This window comes from Ursus americanus, chromosome 6 (assembly GCF_024610735.1).
Source record: "Ursus americanus isolate L20-20 chromosome 6, mUrsAme1.1.p, whole genome shotgun sequence".
Lineage (NCBI taxonomy): Eukaryota > Metazoa > Chordata > Mammalia > Carnivora > Ursidae > Ursus > Ursus americanus.
The window spans coordinates 69,748,750-69,775,278 of record NC_142132.1 but is presented as its reverse complement, the minus strand read 5'-3'; the positions used below and the strand labels follow the sequence as shown (position 1 = coordinate 69,775,278).

The following is a 26,529-nucleotide window of genomic DNA, read 5'->3' as shown; positions in this document are numbered from 1 at the left end:
GACTCATTGGTAGGTTAAATATCTCACTGCCAAGGGGCTCTGGTTTTCCAGCCATTGCTTAGAAATGGAAATGAATCGCTGAGTTATAGGCACGATTATATATATATATATATATATATATATATATATATACATATTTTGGGAAATCCATTTCCCATATAATTGGGAAAATCCATTTTCCCAATTAAGTATTCATACTTCTACAATCATGCAGGCTGAGCGTGCCCTGCCGTTTCGCTCAGAATGGAAAAACTTGCCATAAGGGAGAGTTGTCATGTTTCTGGAGTGTGTGACCATTTTCTTAAGTATACAAAAGGGCGGTCAGGCAGCCAACTGTCCCCAGACTCTGAGTGGCACTGGAGGCCGAGGTGGACGGTGCAGGAACCGTGGACGCTTTTAGGGGAACGGAGAGACAGTGCCGACTTAAGTCCGCCTGAAAGACGGCAGAGTGGGTACTGCCAATTTGCACCAGACTTTTAATATTTTTGCCACCCGCACGTTATGAGAAGTGCAGTAACTCAAAATTCGAGAACTATTGGGTAGCGGTGCTCCCCTTTATTTTCTGTGGGTTGGAAACCAGGTGCAAAGCTAAGTGTGGTTGAGTTCTGAGGGAAGCAAGCCAGGGGCTTACTTCTTATTAAATGCATTTCACTGCCGGGCTGCAAAAATACTTAAAAAACTTTGTACTTACTTCTGGGCTCTCTACTGTGTTTTCGAAAGCCGAGTTTGCCTGACAGCAAGTGAGATAAGTGAGAAGTTTGGAAAATCGTCTTCAGCAAACAATCTCCTGTTTTGCTTCCACACAAAAGGCTTGGCTGTTCCAAATTTTCATCAGGTAGAACTCTCGGAAAATAATACACCACAATGGGGAAAACTTTAAATGTATTAAAGAGACAGACTGAAAACCGTACTGGGCAGAGCCAAATACACGGTAAGTTCTAAATGATCTCAGGCTCAGCACTGTGAGGCGGTTTTGTTTCTAAATTTGCCAAGGAATGATCTGGTTGAGTCTGTACACATTTCTGAAACTCCATCCCAGAAGGTCGGCCTTCCTGAATGGAGGATATCGGTATTTATGGCAGCTCTCCTGGGCACGGAGGCTTTGACGAGTCACAAAATGCATGTATCATATGCCACAGAGCTATGCTCCCTGCATTCCGAGTAAAAGACAGAGAATCTTCTGGCCACCAGCCAGTGCATGCTTGTGCCAACTCGAAACGAGCTCTTCATTCAAGCAAGTATCTGCTGCTTTTGAGAAGATGTACTACTGGTAACTGGAAAGGGTTAACTTGAAGAAAAGCTTTGCACTGAATATTTATTTCAGTTATTTTGACGTCTCCAAATGTGTACAGATTTCCCCATTCACCTTCCGAAAGGCACCGAAGGCTGGTTTGTAGAGTGTGGGCAGGACTGGTTTTTAGGTAAGAAAAGCAACACCCCCTCCCTCTCTGACTAATCCGACCATTCCCATTTTTTTCTTAAGTCACTCCATATTTATCTGTTCAGAAAACATCCTCTTTTCCCGCCCACTCATCTTCCTCTTCAACTTTTGAACAAATCACTTCTTAAATCTCTTGGGGGCGTGATCCCTGCAGAGACTAGTCTCATAAATGGAGTCATCTGGGCCCAACTTCGTCTGTTCTTTCCTGTTCTAGCTTCGTTTGGAGACTGCTTCTAGCCCTTGCTCTACGGGGCCTTGGACGGCTGGGAGGTCAAGAACTCTTCCTCCACCTACACTGTTCTCTGCTCACACTGAATGTATCCTCTGGTCCAAATCAACGTACCTGCTGGACACATGTGACTTCAAAGTCACCCCAGGGGTCCTCTCCTTGAAAGACGAGGGTTTCTGCTCCTTCTCTATCTTGAAGGCATTTCGTTGGATTCTTTAGAACTCAATCTAGAACACTCTTGCCCAGAACACTCTGACTCATCACTCCAAATCCTCTTTGCTAGTATTCACTCCCACCTCCAACTTCACCCTCGCTCACCTCCAACTAGAAGGTTCCAAGGTCACCTCCCTGCTGCCCATGGCTCATCCTGCCCCCGCAGGTCCTGCTTCTGTTCTCTGACAGTTGGCTCCTCCTTCAGGACCACAGAGTGGCATCTGCCCATCGGCTGAGGACAAAAAGCCAGCACAGGGGAGATACTCTGCCTTACATTTTGCTTTCCACAGGGCGCGGGAGGCAAAACTTGCTCCCATTTTTGCACCTCCCCCTTCCCAGTCAAAACAACAAAAACAATTCGAACCACCATTAAGGGTGAGTGCATTCTCTACCGATTCATAAAATTACGCTTTGAAAATTAACTTGACACTTGCACGACTTGATGACATCCTGATTCAGAATTTTCCCTTTCTGCTCTTCCCCCCTCTCCGTGTTTTGCACTCCCCTCTCAGATCAGTCACGCCCTGGTAGCACACCCGTTCTCTTTTCTTGCACGGAACATGAAGACGCTCTCCCAGTGTACAACCCACCGTTTCTGTGGCGTTTATCCTGCAACACCCCTGTACCATACCAAGTGCTGTGGTCACTGCGAACTTTCCAGACCCAATTGTGTCCTTGATGCACGCCCCTATCTGCTAAAGAGTCTCTATTCCATTCCTGAACCGATCACTGACCCCCGCCTAAGAGCAGTCTCCGCCGTGGAGACACAGCGTGGGACGCGCAGAGAAATGTGCTTACAGGGTAATGTCCCCAGATCCAGAGAACAGAACACTTCTGGAACCCAACATGGGAAAGGGTGGGGGGGGGGTCTCCTGGAGCTCTGGAGTGGCATGGATGTCCGGAGCTGAGGTACTTCCTTCTTAGGGTTTTGTTGCTCTGAGGCCAGACGGGATGTCCTACAAGAAAGAAGGGCCTTGCTTATGGAAGGCCAGCAGCCAGCAGGACACGGCTGGCAACGGTGTGCGTGGGGCCGCACGTCTCGGAGATGTTCCGAGCGAGCTCCCCAAGGCTCAGTGATCATGCAGGGCCTTCTCCATTTTCTCTTCGAAAACTAATCGTGCCCTGTGTACAGCATTGAAATGCTGCCTTCCTGGTTTCTATAAAGGAGTAAATACGGACATAGTGTCAACGCACAGGAAGGCTTTTCTTGACATAGTAAAGCAGAGGATTGCAACCCGCTATGACTTTTATTGATTTCAGCTTGTAACTTTAAAAACCCTCTGATTAATTTGACAGAATCTGTTCATTCGGGGTTTCTAGGTTCCCGTCCCGGGCTTTGTAGACCAGGTGACTACATCACAATGCACTTTCAAAACAAAATAACTTCCTTTCCAAACTGTATTCTTCATTAGCTGTTCCCCTCCAGAGAAACGCTTACCAACAGTTGAGACACTTGATATCATACTCTTACAAAGGGTAGAAACATTTACTTTTGCAGAATACCATCGTAACTCACTCTTAAGTGTATTACTTCCCTTATTTTATTGTAGCAACTCTCGATTCTTTAGTACAAAGAGAAATCAAAAGGAAAAATATCTACAATCTTGGGTTATGAAGGATGCTGGGATCTGGTGACCTAAACCATATGTACAAGATATAAACATATATATATACTTGTATGTACACAGTTACTGGTTGCCTATTCATTATAAATAGTAGGTTTAAGTTAGAGTCTACAAAAATAATGATTTGGGATGGGCACGTGCAAACAGGTACACATAAGCTTATTTATAAAACACACCTCTATGCTTCTCTCTTTTTTTTTTTTTTGGCTCTTAAATATAAATGTTGCTAGTTAGCCATCAGCTAAAATGATTTAAATGCAAATCTCAAAGTCCCCAATCAAAAGTATAAAATCTGCTTCTACCCACAGCAGCGCCCTTCTTCAAGTATTCCTTACCTATCCGTAAAGTCTAGGTAATTTTGTCACATGTGAATTATAGGTACATATCCCATTTCCTCAGATACCAGTCGTCCAGAGTAAAAGCTTCCCTTGTTCCATTATTTTGTTTTTTGTGGGTTTTTTTTTTTTTTTTGCTAAATATTTCAAACAGTAGGTATTTGTTAAAAGATCATCTGCATTCTCATACAAATAAACAAGACAAAGGCTCTTTCTCCCTGCCCCGACCCTGGTGCTCCGGGGACAAGCGGCAAAGCCCTTAGTTGCCCGCAGAGCCATCGGGGTGGGCCGAGGACTGCGGGCCCACAAAAGGCTCGTCCTGCCTCCGATCCTCCTTCGGGCCGGCGGCCTGGTCGGCGATGGACGAGAAGGACAGCTGGTCGTGCTCTATGATGTGGACTCGATCCTCGTCCTTGTCCTTCTTCACGTAGAACATTTTTCTGAATTTTTTCAGCTCGTGGAGCTCACAGAAGGTTTCCAGAACTACCAACATGGCAATGAGGCCCAGGAGGAGGTAACCTGAATGAGAAGAAAGACAGCGTCTCAGTGGGATCGAGTCACGGATGACTCCAGTGGCGACAGAGGGAGTGATGAACCAATTCTCCTGCCACTTTTCGAAATTTCTGGGAATGTTCTAAGGTCCATGGCTCCAGAGAACCAGAGACCCAGAGAAAAATGAAGAATGACTTAACTTTCTACAAACTTGGGATTATTCAGATTCACGGGGTAATTTTTGAGAAAACAAGAAACAGTTGGTGCTGACGTGGCGTCATAAAGAGAAACGCCATCCCGCACTCACCTGACCCCCCAAGGGCGACCTGCAGGGAGAGGGCTCTTCACCTCCTCCACTGCATAATCAGGGGCTCTCAGACAGCCAGTGACATGTCAGGGCACTGGGGTGGCTCAGTCAGTGAAGTGCCTGCCTTCGGCTCAGGTCATGATCCCAGGGTCCTGGGATCGAGTCCCGCATCGGGCTCCTTGCTCAGAGGGGAGTCTGCTTCTCCCTCTCCCTCTGCCCAACACCGCCCCCCTCTCCCCCCGGCTCGGGCTCTCTCTCTCATGCCCTCTCTCTATCTCGAATAAGTAAATACAATCTTTAAAAAAAAAAAAAAGCCAGTGACATATTCCAAGAGTTTTGTCACAAGTGCTCAGAGCAGAGCTTGACACCTTAAAGACTCAATACATTTATCAGTTTTTCCACTAGAAAGTAAGAAGTATGGCAGTAGAAATTATAGTTTAAGCTAGATGAAAATCCCTCTAGGAACGGATGCTGACGTGAACCAGTCTTTGTACGGCGATTTGCACTTGACTGGAGTCCAGCTGCAACTAAGCTACATCCATGATGGGACAGTCATTTTGGGGGAAACGTGGACCATTCACTGATTAACTCTACCAGCTTCTTACTCCGAAATAAAAGATAACCCGTGGATTCAGGTCACATGCTATTCCTTGAATTCAGTGATGGGACAGCAGTGATTTTAAGTCAGTTGCAACACATTTAAAATCAGTTTCCATGAAATAAAAAATTCACCATGGAAAGGAACAGGGAAGTAAAACTGAAAACTAAAAATAAGAAAAATCCCAATTTCATGGCCCAGTGGTAAAATGCTTGTGGAGGATTCTCAGAAAATAAGTGAACCAGCTAGAATGAGCAGCATAATAGGAATAAGGAGGCCGATTATCTCACGAATGCAGAGGGACAAAGTTCTAGCATCTTTACAATTTGGCTATTACGTTTTGATGACAACATGGCATACATTAGAAATAGCAATAACAGGGGTGCTTGGGTGGCTCAGGCGGTTAAGCGTCTGACTCTTGATTTCGGCTCAGGTCATGATCTCAGGGTCCTGAGATCGAGCCCCACATCAGCTCCATGCTCAGTGGAGGTCTGCTTGGGATTCTCTCCCCCTCTCCCATCCTGGCTTGTGCGTGCGTGTGTGTGCTAGGATAAATAAATAAATCTTTAAAAAGGAAACAGCAATGACATTGTTGGACTAGTTGGGAATTCCCTTCCTTTTCCTTTAGCCAGTGTTTAATCAAGCCCTTGAATGCTGACAAAAATATCCGTGCGGTTTCAGGCAAAAGCTGTGGGATTTTATCCCAATCATAATCTAACACACTTTTGGAATATTCATTTGCTCCGTTCAGCACATACGCTATGTAGACCACTAAAAACAGCTGGTTCACACGGTAACGAGTGTTAAGATGATCTAAGGACTTAGCATTATACGAAAAACTGAGGGAGTTCAACAGTTGGGCAGAATTTATGAGAAGACAGTGAACACAAGAGAAAAGCAGAGCTAGCAAACACACCTGCAGAAACATTCAGCTCCTTGAAGTCCTAAAAACGCTAAATTAAAATAAGGAGGTAATAGTTTACCTAATACATGAAAAAAAATGTTGAGATAATGTTTATCGGAGCTACTAAATCGGCAACAAAACACCCCTCACGCTGCTGGCCCACATGACCCTGTGAGGGCTGAAACCGCTGCGCTCAGGTCATTGTGGTGAGAGCGTAAGCCCGGAAATTCCGTTTGGAAAGCAAAGGGTCAAGATGTTCCGTGTGTCGCAAGAAAGGCGTATTCACTTTGGGCCAGCAATCCCACTTCTTGGAAAGATATCCAAGTAGGAAAAGTACAAACATAAGCAAATAGTTACGACAGTGTTGTTTATGACGCCCCCAAATGGGGAGCAATCAAAACAGTCAACAACAGAGGCCTGGTTAGATTACCGGAGAGCCGGTGCTGAAATATTCTGTGGACATTACAAAGAATTATGGGAACGGGAGGAAATAGGAGCTCATGCTTGCAACTATTTGGTAAACATTTCTGGAATCTGTATGGTAGCTGGGTACGGTAGCTGGGCGCCGTTCAAAGCACTGGCGTTTATGACTGAGGTCTCTGCCCTGCGTGAGCTCCTGGTTTAATGGAAATGTCCAAATATACATAATTCAACTAAGCATGTTGTCAGGTTAAGACTACAAGACAGGAGCCAGGACACAGCATCTGACTGCCTGAGTATCCACTATGATCTCCTAGGAAACGTGACACGAGCCGATTCTTGAAAAACTCTTGAGACAGCAGAAATGAAAACTGTGTATGTGTTATGATGTAAAAACTAAGAGTTTCTTGAAAACAGATTTCTAAGTTCTTCATATCCACATCCAATTAAAAAAAAACTGTTTAAAAACCATAAACCACTGGCCATCTGATTTTGAATGCCTACTTTCCACGTACAAAATTCCGAAAATTGTTCACATATATTCTAACTTCTTGGAAAAAAGAACCAGATGGACAAATGAGATAAGCAACTCTTTTTTAAGATTTTCCTGGTAAATTAAAGAACATGACTGATAGTAACAGGCTACATCCTAGCCCTAATTTTCTGGAACTTAAAATAGTTAATAAAAACAGCAAAAAAAATTTGAATTAAAAGTTGGTAATCTAGTATATTCTATGTGGTGCATTTTTACACTGTAATTTATAATGCCTATTACGGTTTACTAAGAAATTGGTTACATTATTAGTTGTTAGTGAGAAACTGATCAGCAGTTTCAAGGTACACGGAAAAAATGTCTCGGCAGTAATATTTTTGCATAAAGAGCTTGAAAACTTATCAGTGAAAAAGCCATCAGGGCTTTTATGAATGACACTATTCATAGATAGGCAGGGTGGGGCGTGGCCAAAGGGGGTGGGGTCTGGGAGCCCCGATACTCACACGTGATCCCAATCTTATAGAGCTCTCTGAATTTCTGATTGTAGCCTTCTCCAGGAACGTAATCCCCAAGGCCGATGGTGCTCAGGGAAATGAAACAAAAATAGAAGGACTCGAGGAAGTTCCAGTCATCCTCCAGGATGGAGAACACGGCCGCCGGGATGAAGAAGAAGCAGGACACGGTGACAAAGCCGAGGAGCACGGCGTGGACAATGGCCACCACCTGCTTGGAGAAGCCCCAGCGGACGTGGAAGTAGAGGACAGGCCTGCGGGTGACGTGGATGGTGACACGCTGGACCACCGCCGTCAGGAACAGGAGGGTGAACGGAATGCCGATGACTGAGTAGATGATGCAGAAGGCCTTGCCTCCATCCGACAAGGGCACGGTGTGGCCATAACCTGCACGGAGGAGGACGGAAACCGAGGTGAGCAGGAAGAGGGGGACAGAGTACACATCCGGAAACACGCGGCTGCCTGCTGCCTGCCCCTGTCCCCCCCAAACCGAGGCAAAGAGTCAGACCTCGGGTCTGATACTTCAAAGGCTCGATCAGAATATTTCCTGCAACAAAATCCCACAGAGGATGTCACTGCCCTTGATGAAATCTGACCAGCTCTTTCCCACACACCCGAGCTGGTTTTGAATTCACTGTCAGGCTCGAACAGAAGCTCTTGTGCGAAGGGGCAGGTGCAGCTCGCTGTCCGCGACCGGCCAGGCAAACACCTCGGAGGATGCCTACTTCCCCAGGCTGATGTACCCTCGCCCTCACTCCCCCCAGGGATCCTCGTTAGCACCAAACACCAGTCTACACTTGTGTCCAACACAAACCGCTCATGGAATGTTCTAACAGGGGTGGCCGAACTGTGGGCTGGCGAAGGAGCCTCCAGGAAGATACAGACATCGCAAAAGGAGAAAAATGAAGATTAAGGCACACCAAGCCACAGAATTGAGCATTTCTTTTAAAAATATTTTGCTCAGCTATTTGGCTAAATGGCATGTTCAGAAACTGCAACTTCCCCCCTTTGTCATTTCCAAAGGCTCCAAGATGCCTAAGTTCCCCCAAATGAACATTATAAAAACACACTAGGCCCTAATGGTCCGAACACAGGTCTGTCTGACTTTCCACTAGGTTTGAGCCGTTCCCAAATTAACCACAGACTCTTCATCCAACAAACGCCAGCAAGAGGGAAGCCAGGGGCTGAGGCTCTGCGCACCGGTTTTAAAATCTCACGAGTACTTGAAGTACTCGGATGATCCCGAAAGGCCTAACATGCCTGAACAAGTCAGTTCAGGAAAAAGCCAAGAAAATGCTTTTTTTTGAAACTGGATCCTGAAGAAGCCTCACATATGCGATTATGATTGAAACGTGATTTCAAAACCTGATTTCTACAACACAGCCTCCTTAAAAATAGACAACTCTGAAAACCCTTCTGCGTCAGATCCCCAGATTCCTGGCTTTACGGCAGTTCCTGGGGTAGGGCCCAGGGATGGGTGGTCAGTGAAAGCTTCCCCGGGGGTTCCCATGCACACTGTCCGCACAACAGTCAGGGGGTTATCTGCCGGCCCAGGAGGCACACGGGTGATGAGTGAGCTCCAGGGAGTCCCAGAAATCTGCCGAAATTGTTGGCACCATGTACATCCCCACGTGCCTTTTCTGGGACGAGATTCTGGAATCTTAGATTCTCAAATGGTTAAGAACAGTCGTTCTGAGCAGCAGTGCTCCTGGCATGCCGTGCCGGGTTCTGGGCACGGCTGCAAGGCAAGTGGGCAGGTCGGAGCATCCGGAGAACAGGAAGGATGGGATGACATGGCCAGTGATGTTCCCGCCACAGAAGGAAGCAGGAGAAATTCGGCTCTTGACCATGAGGCCCTGGTAAAGTAGCCACGTCGCAGGAGACCGGCGCCGATCAGAGCCAGGGGAGAGCTGAGGCATCAGGAGGGATGTTCTCGTGGTCAGAGATCTCTGGAAAGGACATTTCACTTGACCATGAAAAAGCCACTGGAAAGTGATCACGAATTTGGTGTCAAGGTCCTAAGAGACCACAGGGCTCAAGCAGGGACGCCAGGGAGGCCTTCTGTCGGGGCGGGAATTCTGGACAGGAGTTGAACCAGCTGGACTCGGCAAAAGCCTGTAAGTCCATGACTTTATTATGCTTTTGGGTAGTATTTTTATAAATTATCTTTTCTAAAAGTAGAACACACCGATTTCCTGCGGCCCACCTCTTCTGTGCCATCTGTTCCAATAAATTACATGACTTCAGTTCTAGTAGGAAAAAGAAGTAAACAAATGTCTAGTTTTAAAACATTTCAGCCTGTAATTTCTACTGTCCAACGACAACAGCTCTTTCCATTGGAATGGTAACTGACTCTCCACTGACTAAATGTTATCTCGGAGCAACGGAGATAATCATGACAAGCCTCTAAGCCCCGCCCCCCAGCAGTAATGCATTCTTATGCCAGTAATATGTTCCCAGTAAGAGACTGAAAATCACCAGTGTGTCGATTACTCACCGAAAGCCTGTTTCTTCTCCTGAGGTTACAGAAATAATTTTGGTTAATGGAAAGTAAAGTGTTAGATCGACATTCCCCTGGTATTGTGCACACTTTCGGTGCGGGCCGGACGGGGAAAACTACACTCCATGCAGAGTGCACAGCAATTCTTGCAGCAGAGGCCCTTGCTGCTTCAGATGGAGACCTTCAGCGCTACTGAATTTTAATGAAGTGGTGAATAATTTACTCAAGTTCGGTCGATTGAGTCCCCAGATGAATCCCAAAGCAGAGCTCGCATTTTAAAATCTATTAAAATCCATTACAAACCATGAAGAATGGAGCAAAGTATGAATAAACCTTACCTATTTGGTGTTCCTTCCATTTTTCTAAGGCCATTCATATAATCCGGGGACATTGTAGGCGTACGTGCATCATGGGGGTGGGGGTCGTACTAAGGATAGTGTCCTAGGAACTGTGGCTTCCCGGTTGGCTTTCTAACTACAACAGCCCCGACGCGCGATGCTAGCTAACCTCCAGTCTGGGGCTCTGCCATGCTGGAGCCGGGCCTTCTGGTTTTTCTGGTATTTAAGTCCTCCTGGACGAAGTCCAAGACAGGGAACCTTTGTGGGCTCCTATTCGGGTCACTGGAGCAAGTCACCGACAGGCCACTTCTTCCCACGTGTCACATGTTTTTGAGCGAGTGCAGTTTATTGGTACCCCTCTCGCTGTGATCCTGCGCATGTAATACGTATTGTCACTTATTTACATTATTTAGTATGATACAGTACAACACAGACACTTCCCACTAAGTGAGCTTGACCCCTGCTTACGAACCGTCTACATACGAATCCCAACCTCGGATGTCAACGCCAGTAGAGGTACTGAAGTAAATTACCATGTTTCCTCTCCTGTAAAACAGATTTGAATTTGCAGTCCTGCCCTTTCGCTTGTTATTTTTTTCTCTGTCAGCTGTGAGCCCCTGACCGGGAGGAAATCACGTCCTCCTCTACTATGAAGCTCTCCAGGCTTGCCACTCCCGGTGCCATCCAATCCACAGAGAGCAAGAACGCTGGGGCTGGGACTTCAAGTCTGGGGGGCCACAAATTCACTGTCCGGCAACGAAGAGCCTTCTGGTCGCGCTGACTTTGCTACTTTCATCGCACCTTTTGCTTGAAATACATTTTTGTCCCACAGTTTCGGTACGTGGTTAGCTTCTAGACACCCCGCACACAACAGGTCTCCACAGGTCCTAGTTTTACAGCAACACTTTTCAAAGACCCACATGTTCGTAAACTCAGTTCATCCCTTCCATCCGGGTCATCTCCAGGACAGGGAACGTCCAGCTTCTCTCACTTTGCTTATAACGGAAGTTGTTTCCAAGGGAGAGAAGACTCAAGGACAGTCTAAAGAGAATGAATAAGAATATTGGCAAAAACAGAAAGTGGCTTCCATTCCGTGTGTGTGAGGAAGGAGGCACGGATGGCGAGAGGTGACGGAAGGAAGAAGTCACCGGAGGTGCCTACGTTGTCCTTGGCATCACTGTTTTCTGTCCCATTCATTTAGGACTTTTCAAATACTTCTTGTTGCTTCTATTCCATCACGGATGGTTTCTTAACATCCAGAAAGAGAGAGGGGCAGTGGCCTTCCTAGTTAGGACATTGCTAGGATTCTTTACCTCAGAGTGGCCATTCTGAGCGACGGACCCCATTAAGTAACTGCATTTAGAAACCAGAGGATCCTAGCAAACGGCCTGAATGTCATAGACAGGAGCACCTTGCCCAATGGCAGTACTGAACCAGAAAGTGTGACTTGGGCAAGGGGCACCTGCCGCGCATCCGTCAGCCTGAGGAGGCTGAGAGGTTCTGGAAAGGATGTAGGTGAGCTCAGAATACCCAATAAAAGCAGCCACTGCTTGCCGCTTGCTGGGTGCGTGCTTGGGTATACGCAGAACTGCACATTTCATGACGAGATTCAAACCCAGGAGTTACTATTTCTACTTTATGAAGGAGAACATTGAGTTTCTGAGAGTTTAGATAATTTGTTCAGCCAGAAAGATAATGAGAGCCCAGAATCTTTCCACTGTGCCACCTAGATCGGTTATGCGGTGACAATGCCTCTAAAGTCAACTCAAGTCCAAACCTTACTTCTCAGGAGCTCATGGTGACCAAGTGGCAGTGTGGGCCATCGCTGTAGGAATGGCACCGTGTCCTGCCGGGGGCTCCACGGAGCTGCCTAGGAGATGAGACTCAGGAGAGGACAAGAGCAGGGGGACCAGAGATCAGGGTGGACAAAGGACGGCGCAGCTCTCACACAGAGATGGCAGGTGAACGCAGAGCCTGGGTAATGCTGCAGGTATTGGGGGCCGGTCAGCACAAAACCAACAAGGGCCAGAGAATGTGAGCACAAGCCAGGTGAGCCCCATGTCCTGGCATTCCGCTTTAGAAATGACCTGGAGGAACCACCATGGTGAATGGCAGGGTCATCAAGGGAGAATAAGAGAGAAGGGTGCCCTTTAATTATGAGAGGAAAACCATGATCATAACAACTTGGAAAGTAGAGTCTCCGCAGCATAACTAAGACCAAGGCGCTTGGTGTGTGAGGCCCCAGGCCGTGGGCAGGGTACCTCTAAGCACCATCTCCTTTCACAGCCCTTTGAGATAAGCACCCAAGTCCCTCTTTTACAGAAAAGGAGACTGTGTAATTAGTTTAGCAAAGTTCTAACAGCGAGCATGTGAGGGAGGCAGATCTGAACCCTGTGGTTACCAATCTTTTCAATCAGGGCCTAGGGGAGGAGGAACAAGGGGAAATAGGGGGTGGAGGCCGATTACCCAAGTACGTGGGAAATAAAAGCTGGAGAAATCCCTGGATATTTCTAAGGAAAGGAATCCTCTGAGATAGATCAGACCTAGGACCTAGGACCGTTTAGGGCTTGGCTACCCCACGCCAGAGCTTCCAGAAACTCCCCAGCCCTGGTGACCCAGTAGCCCTACGCCAGGGCCAGGCTACAGAGGCCGAGCACTGACTCATCCGGATCCCCCGTCGGACTTGAGACTCCTGTTTTCTGATTCACTGTTGCTTTTGTCTTGTGGTTACTCCCAAGATTTCTTTCCACCTTGGCTCTCACCTAAGTGAAATCATTTCTGATCTACCTGGTCCCAGTTCCACGAGGACAGGAGTAAGGGGGCTCATCCATCCCTGTGGTGACTGCCATCCACATCCTCTCTCGCAGACATGAGCACCTGTTACAGAGGAGGCCTTGCTGTGGGCGGGCCCTGGCGTTCCCATGCCAGCTGCTGCTGGGCACGCATGCCCTTGACAGCACTCCCTCCCCACCCCCTGGAGAGGGGTCACACACCTGCTCGTGTGCATGCTCCCACTGCCTGTGGGTCACACACGGACCCATCCTTCCACCGCTGGGACACCTGCAGAAAGGGCTAAAACGGACTCAAAGTCTGATCGTTGTGGAAAATGGCACAGCTGAAGCCACACACATTAGATTCTTGTCTGTGTTTTTCATTATTTATTTTTATTTCCCCTCTCCCTCACTCCTGACCATTTCTTAGGAATTTTGGCAGCAGGACCACAAAGTGCAGCTGAAGAAAGCAACAGAACAATGGGTCTAGTTTTTCCTAGAGCCCCAATATTTTAGACGAGGTTTCCTGATCTGTTGACTAAAGCGGTACTTCCTCCACCTGCCACTTCGCTCAGGTCTGCCTCAGGTTCGACAGAATCACCCCGCAGCTGTGACTACCGCGGGGCTTAAAAGTGATTCTATTGGAAAGGCTTCCCAGTGATGCACTTTGAGAACAGGCTTTTAAAATTCATGCTGTCGGCACTTCTCCCCGGGCACGGACGCTGGGCAGACAACTCAGGATCTCAGTTTCTTTCCCCCTGGGAGCAGCTGGGCACCTTGCCCTGCGGCAGACAGGCTCCAAAGTAATAGAAAAAATGCTGGATGACAAGGAGTACTTGACGCTGAATTTCCACTTCCCACCCCTGCGCATCGTCAATATAGATCTTGCCTGGCCCAAAGCTTAACTCCAGACTAGATAAAGCCAAAGTGGTCCTCAACTCTCACATGGTAGAAAGGGTTGGAGGAGACCTAGACATTTGCTGAAACAAACCACATTTCCTCATGCCTTTATAGGGATTCAAAACAGTGATGTCCCAAGGGTTCCAGGGACTCTGGGAGGAAAACACAGGTGTCCACCTGGCTTGATGGGAAAATCTCCACACCTTTTAGAAGGAGAGGTTCCTGAAATAAAGTAAACATTTTTTTTTCCCTTTTCCATCAGACTGTAAAGACTTTAAGGCTCTTGAACTCTGAGAACAGAGGAAAGAAGGTGCAAACAAAAACAGGCCATTGCAATACCACGCTTGTAAACTAAGTGGGGAACGGGCTGGGGAATCGGATTTCCTAAATTGAATCCTGGCTCTGCTTCTTACTTGCTGTGAGGTCCTGGAAACTTTATGCCTTAATTTCCTCATCTGTCAAATATGAGTACTACTTCCTACCCTCACGGAGGGGTTATGAGGATTACAAAACATAAAATAATCCACATAAAGCCATCAGCACAGATGCTGGAACCTACGAAGTCCAGTGATGGAAAAATCCTCTTTTGATGCTGAAAGAAATAGCTAATGGAATCATCTTGACAACATGTATGCTCTTTTGGGTAGGTCACACCCTTTCTAGGCACCCTACTTAGAAGTTGTCTGTACTCTCACCTCTGTTCTCTGCATACATTTTAAATTCTCCTCACATCCTTCAAGACCTCTTCTTCCACATTGATGGCTGAAGCAGTCCCTGCTAATGATTGAAGACCTAACAACAGCACTTCTCGGATATAGGAACTTTGTGGCCGCTCTGTAATTTGGGGGGCTACTAATGACCGCCCAAGAGAACGAACCAGACTCCCTTTCAGGTTCTCATTCCCTCCCTTGTAAGCTGATTCAATATGGTGGCCATTCACCACAGTCCCATTTTCATGGGGAGGTACCAGTAGATTCCAACGACCAAAGGTAGGGAAAACTTCAGGTCCCCTCCCACAAAATTCCTCTACCAGGTGTGGCACATTATCCAAAAAGAGGCATGAAATAGTTACACAACATGCTGTAAACTCAGGGAAATTCAAACTGTCTCTCCTCTAGGTCCTTGAACAAATCGTTAGTTGAAAGGTTTGCTGGAGTCAGAGGCAGCACTCTTCTTGAAGCCGGATTCAACTACCTTCTGCTCAAATCAGGTGACAAAATCCTCAGGTCCTTTCTTAAGTGGCAGAGCACAGAACAGGACCGAGTCCTAGGCCTTAAGTACCATTGTGAGGGGTACCCATTTGCTGGACGCACAAAGATCTTATACCCGCTCCATGTAAGAGCAGACGAACGACATCTCGACATCTCTAGTTAGTCTACATAACCTGACCACCCCCATTCTTACCCACGCAAAACACCCCCAGGACTCCTTGCACTAATTAACGGACTCTCTGGTGTAGCTGTTTAGGTGCCTGCTGAGGCAGACTTAGGAAAGTAGATTCCTAGTTAGTCTTTCAACTGATGACTACCTTTCCCTCCACTATTCCTGATTAGAAACTTCACCTGCCGACCTCCCTGCTCCTAGAGTGCAGATTCATTGAGAAGAGCACTAATCACATTCTCTACGTGTTAAAACACAACAATCCTCCTAAGTGTCTGACAACTTACAGACCTTTCCTTCTAGGGAATCTTGTTGCTCTGGGTTCTGGGTTACGGCCCAATCAGGGCAGGCTCGCCTTCCGAAACAACCATGAGTGGGGTCTTTGTGCTGGGAGGCTGGTAGCTGGTGTGTTTGATTACAAATATACAGACTATGATTTGCGGACTGAGGGGGCACAAGCCACCCACTCGGGGCTGGCAGGGAGCCTCAGCATCCGAGCTCTCCTTGGGGAAGTGAAAACCACGGGGTCATTTTGATGGAAGGCGCAGTTTCAATACACTCACACAAAAGGGAGTCAAAAGATTTACTGCCTACAGATTCCGGAAACGGGGACTAAGCCAGGGGAAGGGTAGTCCTTCATCCCAGGACTTGAGAGAGCGAGGGATAGAAAGCAGAGGTCCCTAACTTTTCATTTTCTTCACGGGCTCCACTCTAAGTGGTTTCTTTCTCTTCTCTTCTCTTTCCTCTTTTCTCTTTTCTTTCCTTCCCTCCTTCCTTCCTTCCTTGAGGGGGAGAGAGAGAGAGAGAGCACAAGTCGGGGGGAGGGGCAGTGGGAGAGGGAGAGAGAGAATCTCAAGCAGACTCCGTGCCCAGCGTGGAGCCTGAAGCAGGATCTGAGCTGAAATCAAAAGTCGGATGCTTAACTGTCTGAGCCACTCAGGCACACCCTAAGTGGTTACTTTAAAACGTGCTCCAGAAAAAGCAAAGTGGGACATGGGGCAGGAATCCTAAGCTCAGGTTCTTACTTCAGTGTCCACGTTCTGGGTATGAGCAGGGTCGTCATACTGTCAAATGGCCGGGCAGTGACTCAAAATAGCCATTTTTTCTTCAAAATAGCCATTTTCTCTGCACAGACTCGCACAAGAAGAGTCTCACCTTTCTGCCTTGGCCGCAGAGTAAAGAAGGTGGGGAGCAGGGCTATTTGCACCCACCAAGGCCATGGGCCTTTGTTACTGTAAGCCACCAAGACCTGGGGGCCACGTCACCACAGCACCGCTTTGCAAAAATGGACTAATATGCCAGGAAAAAATAAAAAGAAGGTGGGGGAGGCATGTGGGACGGATGAAACAGGATGGCAGAACTGCGTGTGGACAGCTGGCCTGTGGGTAGAGGGAGTACTCATTATACAATTCTCTAATTTTGTATAGATTTCGAAATAACCTGTAATAAAAAGTAAAAAAGTTGAGGCTTTGAAATGTGGACATAAGAATAGCTTTTCATCTAGAAAACCTCTGAGGAAGTTCTAGGCTTTCTTTACTCCTTAAAATCCTGCTTTTTACAGCCAGTACCAGAAGTATAACAAGGGCGCCTGGGTGGCTCAGTCAGTTAAGCGTCTGCCTTCGACTCAGGTCATGACCCCAGAGTCCTGGGACCGAGCCCCATGTCGGGCTCCTTGCTCAGCGGGAAGCCTGCTTCTCCCTCTGTCTTTGCCTCTCCCCAAGCTCATGCTCTCTCTCTTGCTTACTCTCTCTCTCAAATAAATAAAATCTTTAAAAAGCAACCCCATAATCTCCTCAGCTAGAGGAGTTAAATCGCAGATTGTTCTCTGAGGGCACACACTCCTGGGCCATGGGCAACCTATAAGTATAGGGGCTGACCGGATAGAGTCAGGGGTTTCCTCACAGCGTTTCCAGGGGTTGAAAGCAAGTGGCTGTCAGCTCCCATATGTGGGACAGAATTCTTGAAGAAGCCTAGGTCCACCTGCAGGGCTGGAGGGGCACAGCCCAGGGACCACCTCCTGGTCTTACTACCTAATTTGTCACTGATGTGCCATGTTCCAGAAAATGCTATTTCCGGATACTGCAGGAACAGCAGTCAGCTACAACACAGCTCCCCACACACGTGCTGAGCCGGACTTCCATCATCCTACGAGACTACCACGGTGCACAGGGATTCCTTGAGAATGCTGGTGTGTATCAGCCCTGAACGGGGTCACAGAGGGGAAGCAGGGTAAGGAGGGCGGGGGGTGCTGAGCAGGGCAGAAACTCTCCCATCCACCAGGGCACAGACACCCTCCTCCGAAGGGACCTCACCATGCTTATCTGGCTCTCCACCGGGCAGCTGTGTCTGCCGTGCAGTCATTTTAGCCCTAAATTTCAACGAATGTTGGCTGAGCCCCGACTGTGCCCAGGCAAGGGCTTTGACAAGACCCTTGACATTCGCCCATGAAGCAGCCGTTGAGTCCTCACGCTAGCACAGCCTCGCTCAAGGGGAAGGACAGGCCAGACCTCAACAATCCCACGCACCCAGGCAAACACCAAGGGGATGTCATCTGGAGCAAAGTCCTATTAAAAGGAGAAAGATCTAAAGGAAAGGAACAGAGGCGCTGATGACATACTGTTTATGAAACAGACACGTTAATAAGGGGATTCGGGTACCACATTGCAAAAGATTAAATATTTAGTGCAACAGGGTCATTTTGAACACAAGTCTCAAACCCACAGACATGCTGGGTTTGAGGTGGGGAAGGCAGAAAGAGCAAGCCTACAAGAGGCCTCACGGGGGCTTCACGTCTGGTGGGAAGACTGGCAGGTCAGAACGCCTCCCTTCCACCAGCTCCATGCGAGCTTTTATCCAAACCAGTCTGCTGAGTCACGTCTGCCTGCTCAAGGGCACCGGTGGTTTGCAAAATCCTAAAATGAACGCTATCCTCCCGGTTCGTCACTTCTAAGCACCATTTGACCAACTGTGTCCTCCTCCACCTTGAACCACTTTCTCCCTTGGCTTGAGACACAGCGACTCTCCCTGGCTGTCCCCCGAGCATAGACCCTTCTCAGTCTCCTCCCCTGGTCTCTCCTCCTCAGTGGGCCCACCACGTTTGAGCCCTCATAATCCACTCCACCGACACACACCCCCTTTCCTGACTCTTCTGCCTCGTGGCCCACAAGAAGAGAAACACGGTGCCAACCCCAAAACTATGGCCACCCCGAGAGCTGAGTGGGATTAGAGGCTAGCCTACCTGTGATCTCTCTAGACGGTTCTGCCCTGGGCAATACCATTCGGACCTGTGGCTTTCAACAGCCGATCATTAACCTCACCTGGGGATGTCTTAAATACCTTAGAGATTTTCTTAACAGCTCTGGGATGAACTGTGGATACTGATTTTTTTTTTTTTTTTTTTTAAGTTTCCCAAGAGTCACCAGTTAGGGCTGGGAATTACTGATGACTCCCAAATATACTTGCCTTCACCTTTTTCTGAGCCCTGCTTGTGCTCTCTCTCTTTGACAAATAAATAAATAAAAATCTTAAAAAAAAAAAAGATTCTTAATTATATCTGCAAGGACCCTTTTCCAAATAAGGTCAGAGTTCAGGGGTTAGGTCAGGACCACAAATTTGGGGGGCCACCATTAACCCACTACAACACTGTATATTTTAATAGTGAAAATTATACCACATCACTCATTAAATCAAAATGCTCCAATGACTTCTCTTTGCAAGTACTAGAAAGAGAATACTATCTTAAATTCCTTGCTATGTTTTATAAGACTCTGCAGGATTTGGCTTCTGACTAATTCTGTGACCAAATTTTCCCACTACTATCTCCCTCACGTACCACCCTGTGGATACACCAGCCTTGTGTCTACTCTTCAGAAAGTCCAAGCTCTGACCCCAGAGCCTTTGCACGTGCTGTTCCCCTGGTCTTCCAGGACTGGTACCTCCTCCTCCTTCTGGTCTCAGACTCAGTATCACTACTTCAAGAGAAGCTTCCAGATCACCCTCTCTAAAGTAGCTCCATGCCCTCCCAGTCACTGAAGCCCATTATCCTGTTGCAGTTTCCAAACATCATCTTACTTAGTTATGTGCTGACTGCCTCCCCAACCAAAACCGAGACAGCGGCCTTGTTCATCTTGTTTCCTGTTGTAAGCCTAAGCGCCCGGAAGAGCTCCCTCATAAGTTGGGTGCACTTACTACATATTTGTTGACTGTGTGAGTCCGGAGGCTATCTGTCTGAGGCGCATCATAAAACCCCGAGATGGGTGAGGGTTCTGCTGCAAAGCAATGTGATATGCAATAGCTCTTTGGGACTGTGGCACCATGGGTGACTTTGACTTATACTTTCCCTCCACATTCTAAATATTCTACACTGAGCATGACTTGGGGGGGAAGGGTGGAGAGGGGTCTTGGGTGACCTTAAACAATGCCCTGTCTGGAGATGATGCTAGAAGCAGTGCCCACATCTGGACTCAGCCACATCACACCCATGCAATGGGGGCGCAGGGGTGGGGCAATTTTAGCTACTCCTGACCACCTGATCTAAGACCCAACAGGCAGCCCACACCCATTTAAGAAATCCAGGTCTCCATTCACCCCTCACCTGGTATCACTGTCTGAGGGTAAGATCAGGAGAGCGAAGTCCAGCAAGGGAGGAAGTACAGCCTTTAAAGGGAACTCACTCTGGGAAAAGGGCTAAAAATAGGAGCTCATCAGACAAAATGGTGCACAATGGAGGGAAGAGTAAAACTGAATTCATAGAGACATGATTTCCAGTTAGCGTGCAGTGAGTGGGCCATTCTCTCGCCCCTGAACTCCCATCCAGCCATTTAATTTCAAGTAATACTTACAGGAACCCCCTGCCCCCCACCCAAAGTCCCTGATCCATATATACCCTAAGCCCCCACCTATCCCATCAAACCCAGGGCTCTATTCCCACCCCCTAGCCACGGACCACAGCTACCTCTAACCCAGCATCCAGACGGACTGGCCAGCGCCTGCCCCTGCATTCTCTAGGTTAGAGAGCAGTTCCGCTGTCCACCCACGAGCTGCCTTACAGTCATCCCCAACTCTTTCAGCCTTCCCCCTAATATTCGAGTGGACACCAAGAGCCACTGACTTTGGAAGAATTTCCCCAATTTATTCCTTTTTCTCTATCACCCCTGTGATGTCTTAGATGAGGCCTTTATCATCCATCCCCAGTACAAAGAGCCCCTGTTCGCTTTTCTCCTACTCTGCCCATCCCCCACACTACCATCTCTCACCGAAAAAGGATTGAGATTGAGATCACTCAGGTGAACCCTTGGTGCCCACGTGTCCAGTCTCTCTGCTTGCTCAGGGCTGGCTCAAAGAGAACCTGGAGATGTTCTCAGGACACACTCTGCCCCTCACACTTCCACGGTTTTGCACACGCTGCTCCCTTACCTCTCTCTGACCTGTCCCCAAGCCCCTCACGTGTCGGTCCCTGCATGGTTCCACAGCAAATGATGCCCGGGACCCAGAGGCTAGCAGAGCTGCACACTTCCTTCCCTTGCCCCTCCCCCGAAGCCAGGAGCTGAGCGCTTGACATAACTCCGGCTAAGGAGATAGGAGTGGGAATCCACTGGAGGGAACCTGGTTCGGGGAGAGCTTTGTTTCTTCCTGCCTTTACTACAGACAGCTAAGCTCCAGGGGCTGGCATGAGGGTGAAAGGCCCCTGGGATGAAGGGACCAGCCAGGCTAAGCAGCTGGACCAATGCCAGCAACTGCTCATAGCCAGACCTTACCGCCAGAGAAAAACTGTACCCCCCATCAGTGTAAGCCACCACAAACTGGAACTTTGGCAGACCACAGCTGAAAGCAATCCTAACTGGTACAGTGACTTGTATTATAATGATCAGTTTACATGTTTCTTTAAGATATGCTTGATCCCTGGGGCTCTTAGCTTATTTCTCTAATTCTAGAACTCAGCACAGAGCCTTGCAGGTGGCGAGCTCACACAGCTACGAAAGGCTAGCAGCATCGTTCAGGAGGAGAGCAGTGCTAAAAGGCTCTTACCAGCAGACAGGAGACAGACCTGACCTTTACTCTCAACATTTTCCCAGAAAACTACCTCCTTTGGAACAATTTACAGGGGTACCTCCCTAAGATTAAAAATACGTATGTAAAATGTAACCAAATTTCCATCATGGGGAAATTAGTTCACATGAACAGAAAGTAACTTGCAAGGTCAATTCATTTTACCATTAACATCGAACTATAGTTAATGGCTTCCATGTCTGTTTTATCTTTCAACGGAGATGAAATTATCAATATAATGAGTCTGCTGAATTCAAGCTAATCGCTAGGTCAAAAGCAAGGCTGGACTTCCCAAAAGTCCCTAAGAGGGTTCAGCAACAAGAATGCCAGTTACACCTTTATTCCTTACCTGGTCAGCTTGCAATAAGCCGGTCTGAGTTAAACCCACACTGACACCGATGATACTGTACAATTGCTATTTCCTATAAGTGTTTCCACGCCTTTTCAAATCTGACCGTGGTGAAAAAAAAAAGTTATATTTTATCAAAGGACTAGTTTCCAATTTATTTAAATGTTACCAAAAATGTTTAACGCCTCAAACAAGTATCATATGTCTTTCTCTCACTGTTGCTTCCCACACACTTGGGGGATTACAGTCTTTCTGTTTGGAGAAGAGAATTCTGAACTCAGATCTCTCTTTGGATACATTTGCAAAGTCCCCTTTGCAGATCCTCATTGGAAAAACGAACATATTGAAGTAATAGCAGTGCCCCCCAACAAGTGCTTAATTTGTAATCTCTCTTTTCCATTCATCCCCAAAGCCCCAGGTCAGCCACAGCATAAGGGCAAGAATGAGGCAGGAAGAGCTCCGCTGAGGATCTCGATCAGGTGGGTTCCAACCTGGCCCATGTGTAAGAAGGTATCAGCATTTGGTACTGCTTTGCAGAAAGTTTTCAGGATAAAACCCAGGAGTACAAAATGAAAACCCAAACCGAAACCAAGCAAACGTGCGAGCAAACCACAATGCGAAATTCATGGGGTGACTGACAGCCTGTTGTTTTGTAAAAACTGGACAGCTTAAAGAGGACTGACACCCCTCCCCAGATTCCCTTGGGACGAAGATCAAGTATTCGACCCAAACACACAGAATGTTCACTGCTTTGTCAGACAAGAGATTCTTCTAACTTTAAAGATTCTTGGCAGATAAGTGAGCAGGAAGTTTGGTGGTAAAAAGGAGGGTGTCCCTGGTGGGAGAGGTTCCACTAGGCAACACGAAGTTGGAAGGTCAATCCCTCCCGTATCTACAACCAAAAAGCAGGAATACAGTTTGACTGTGTTGGTCGTGATGTTCAGGTGTCTAGGACGCTCCCACGATACGCCAAAGGCTTTAAGAAAACGCTGCACGTTCTTCAAAGAAGCAGGACCAGAGCCGCACTCCTCTTGTCTTATGGAAAAGGAAAAAAGGGGCAACACAAAGAGAGCATCTTAAAAACTGCAAAACAGTGTATTATTAGGGGTCAACTGAGTGGTGAAAAACACTCTACATAGAAAGAGAGAGAGAGAGAGAGAGAGAGAGAGAGAGAGAGAAAGAAAGAAAGAAAGAAAGAAAGAAAGAAAGAAAGAAAGAAAGAAAGAAAGAAAGAAAGAAAAGGAAGAAAGAAAGAGAAGAAAGAAAGAGAAAGAAGGAAAGAAAGAAAAGGAAGAAAGAAAGAAAGAGAAGAAAGAAAGAGAAAGAAGGAAAGAAAAGAAAAGAAAAGAAAAGAAGAAAAGAAAAGAAAAGAAAAAAGAAAAGAAAAGAAAAGAAAAGAAAAGAAAAGAGAGAGGCGGGTTGGCCCATTCAGGGTCCCATGAATGAAAACCTCAAATCCTGTATATTCAACTCAAATCCTGCATATTCGCCTCTTCTCTTGGTGCGTCAGGACCTGAGCCCAGTCGTGGAGCCAAGAGTCAGGCGTAGATACACACGTGGGTGCAAAACTCTGGGGAGAAGGCTTCTGAAGACTCTTGGTCAGAGGCAATTAATTATCATCGGGCTTACGGTCACCTTCCCAACCAGTGCACAGTATCATTTGCTTTGCGGGCCGTTACCCTGGCGTAGCAGGAAAAACCTATCTGCCACTTCTCACTTCTATGGACACACACACTCCCCCTTCGAGCCAAACGTAGGCAGCACAAGCTGCTTGGAGGAATCATGTGAATTCCTCCCTTTCTAAAAATATTACTTTCTGGCAAACAACGCTACCGAGCAGGGCTCAGCTTAGTCATCGAGCCCGTGGCTGCCGGGCTGGTACATGCATCCTGTCCTGCGTGGCACCAGCTGGGTCCCCCCAGCCTCACACCTGTGCCATAGGGCAGCCCGGCCGGAAGGGACCATCAGGAGACCCTTCTCAGAGGAGGCCCAGAGGCTGGCAGCCTCCAGAATCTTCATGAAGCTGGTGCACAACAGCATTTACGTCGCAGTGCTTTGGTCCCATCTAAGGAAAGGGAAACGTTCTTGCATGTGCTAAACTATCATTTCTAGAGCTGGCCACTTCTTCTGTTTTGTTTTTTGAAATTGATCATCAAACACACACACACACACATACACACACACACACACACACCGCAGAGAGAAGAGAGTCACTTTTTCTTCTTTTGCTAACCCACCCACAGCTTAGTGTGACATCAGGAAACAGCTGTCATGAGCTCCCCTGTTTAGGGGGCAGGCACACTGCAGAGTCAGGGGACGTGGAGGCACATGGGGCGGTCTCCCCACTTTAAAGCATCTCAATCAGACACTCCATGGCTTTGTTTTACTACTTAAGACATGTAAGCTAACAGCGGTGGGTATCCAAACCACTACTATACTAACTTTTAAAATCAATGCTCCCCTTGGATAAATAACCCAAGGACAAGGTAAACCCATCATTCCAGAGAGTCTGACTCCTCTGGTTAGGGGAGGGCAGATAACCCTCTATGAGTTTTGTTTTTCCACAGCCCCGAACATTCCATCAAGCATTAATTTCTATAATTTGCATGATAAATATAAAATATCATACTTAGTACTCATACTACATATCTCTCTCCTCCCCCACAGCTGCTGAGAATCTCTGCTTTTAGGGACCTTAAATGTTAAGTCCAATCAGCCCAATAAATAGAACCATTTAAAATGTAAAATAAGTTTCTTGTGCGTCAAATGACTGAATTGAATTTATTTTTAATCCAGAGGCTCCCAAAAGGACATGACATTCTAAAAAAGCAGAATTCCTGTGGTATAGGTTTCATACAGATGAGAATCTCATCACTGGCCAGGCCCTGGGAAACACGCCGCAGCCAGGAAGATCCCACTGGAAAGTGTGATAATTCTGTGTTTAAGAAAAGATGAACACCCGCCACCAAGCGGAAATTTTGATTTGGAAGAGCTCAGAGGTTAGCTTGGAAGAAATGATGGTGAAAACTGAGAGATGTGCAGAAAATTGGTGAAGATCGGTGAATTTGTCCAAGTCCTTTTGTCTCTACTTCTCCTTAACATTGTCCTCTCACTGAGAAAACAGAAACCCACAAAAAAAAAGCTCTCACAAGAATGCACTGGCCCATCTCCCCACTTGTGCCAGTGACCCCCAGCCCTTCTCTTGCGTTTCTGAGGCCAGCTCTCCCCAGGAGAGGGGGTCTGGGGACCCACTCACCCAGCCCAGGACACAAGCCAGCAAGTCTGCCTGCTTTCCATAAACACTGTTAACTGTCCTGTCTTATATAAACACACTGACCCTTCTCCCAACCGCCACTTCCCTCCCAGATACCACCCATTTTTCTGTTCCTTGGAAACCAGTATCGACCTCCTGCCTTCAGTTTATCACCTCTCTCTCTCTTTTTCTTTTTTAAATAGACTTTACTTTTTAGAGCAGTTTTAGTTTCCCAGTAAAACTGAGCAGAAGGTACAGAGAGTTCCCATATACTTCCTGCCCACACATGCACAGCCTCCCCCGTTAGGAGCGCTCCCCGCCCGGGGAGGACATTTGTGACAGTGGATGAACTCACACCGACACATTATCATCTCCCAGAGTGTCCGTAGTTTACACTGGGGTTCACTCTTGGTGCTGTACGGTCTATGGGTTTAGACAAATGTATGCACCATTGGAATGTCATGAAGACCAGTTTCACTGCCCTAAAACTCCTCTGTGCTCTGCTCATTCACACACACACCCCACCCAACCCCTGGTAACTGCTGTTTTTACTGTCCCCATAAGTTTTGCTTTTTCCAGAATGTTATAGTTGGAATCATAGAGTACGCAGCCTTTTTAGTTTGCCTTCTTTCACTTAGCGATATGCATCGAAGGTTCCTCCAAGTCTTTCCATGGCCTTTCTAGTGATGAGTAAATCCATCCATTCTGTATGGACCACAGCTTATTTACTCACACACCGACCTAAGGACACTCTCATTTTCTTTTGAATTGAACTCAGATTGGGCTTTTACCCCCACCAACCCAGGACCTTGTCATTGCTAAATCTTCATGGCAGTCTCGGCCTTCACCCACTGACCCACCAGCGGCATCTGACACCACTCACACACACCTCCTCGCAATGTCTCCATTATTTTCTTTTAAAGATTTTATTTATTTGTTAGAGAGAGAGAGCACGCGCACAAGCAGGGGGGAGGGGCAGAGGGAGAAGCAGGCTCCCTGCTGAGCAGGCAGCCAGATGCGGAACTCGATCCCAGGACCCTGGGATCATGAGCCGAGCCAAAGGCAGATGCTTAACCAACTGAGCCAGACATCCAAACATCTCCATTACTGATTGCTTGTCCTCCGGGCCATGGCAGTCATCTGGCTTTCCCACGACATCACCAATAGCCTGTCTGGCGTCTCAATCAATCCCTCCTCTTCCTGACCTGTGACACTGCATTGCCCAGACTCACACAACCAACCATCGCTTCAGTGTCTCCATTTGGCTGCCCCGCCCAAGGCACCTAACTACCGCATGGCCAGGAGAGCTCCTGGGGCTCCTTCACCACCTCCTAACCTGCTTCTCTGGGTTTGTCCCCTCTCAGCCTGTGGCACCTCCATCTCGCTGTGGCTTATGCCAAAAGCCCTACGGTTATGTTCTC

At 47.5% G+C, this 26,529-nt stretch overlaps 1 protein-coding gene across 1 annotated transcript in view; it reads right to left on the bottom strand.

The window, feature by feature from the left end:
- Nucleotides 1–3,401: 3,401 nt before the first annotated feature.
- KCNK1 (potassium two pore domain channel subfamily K member 1) overlaps nucleotides 3,402–26,529 on the bottom strand; it is a 42,743-nt gene continuing 19,615 nt past the window's right edge. Inside the window, exons 2-3 of the mRNA XM_045783429.2 lie at nucleotides 7,561–7,956; nucleotides 3,402–4,362 (exon numbers count right to left, since the gene is read on the bottom strand). Of these exons, the coding sequence (XP_045639385.1) occupies nucleotides 4,103–4,362; nucleotides 7,561–7,956 (656 nt within the window). The 3' untranslated portion in view covers nucleotides 3,402–4,102. The remainder of the gene's footprint in view (nucleotides 4,363–7,560; nucleotides 7,957–26,529) is intronic.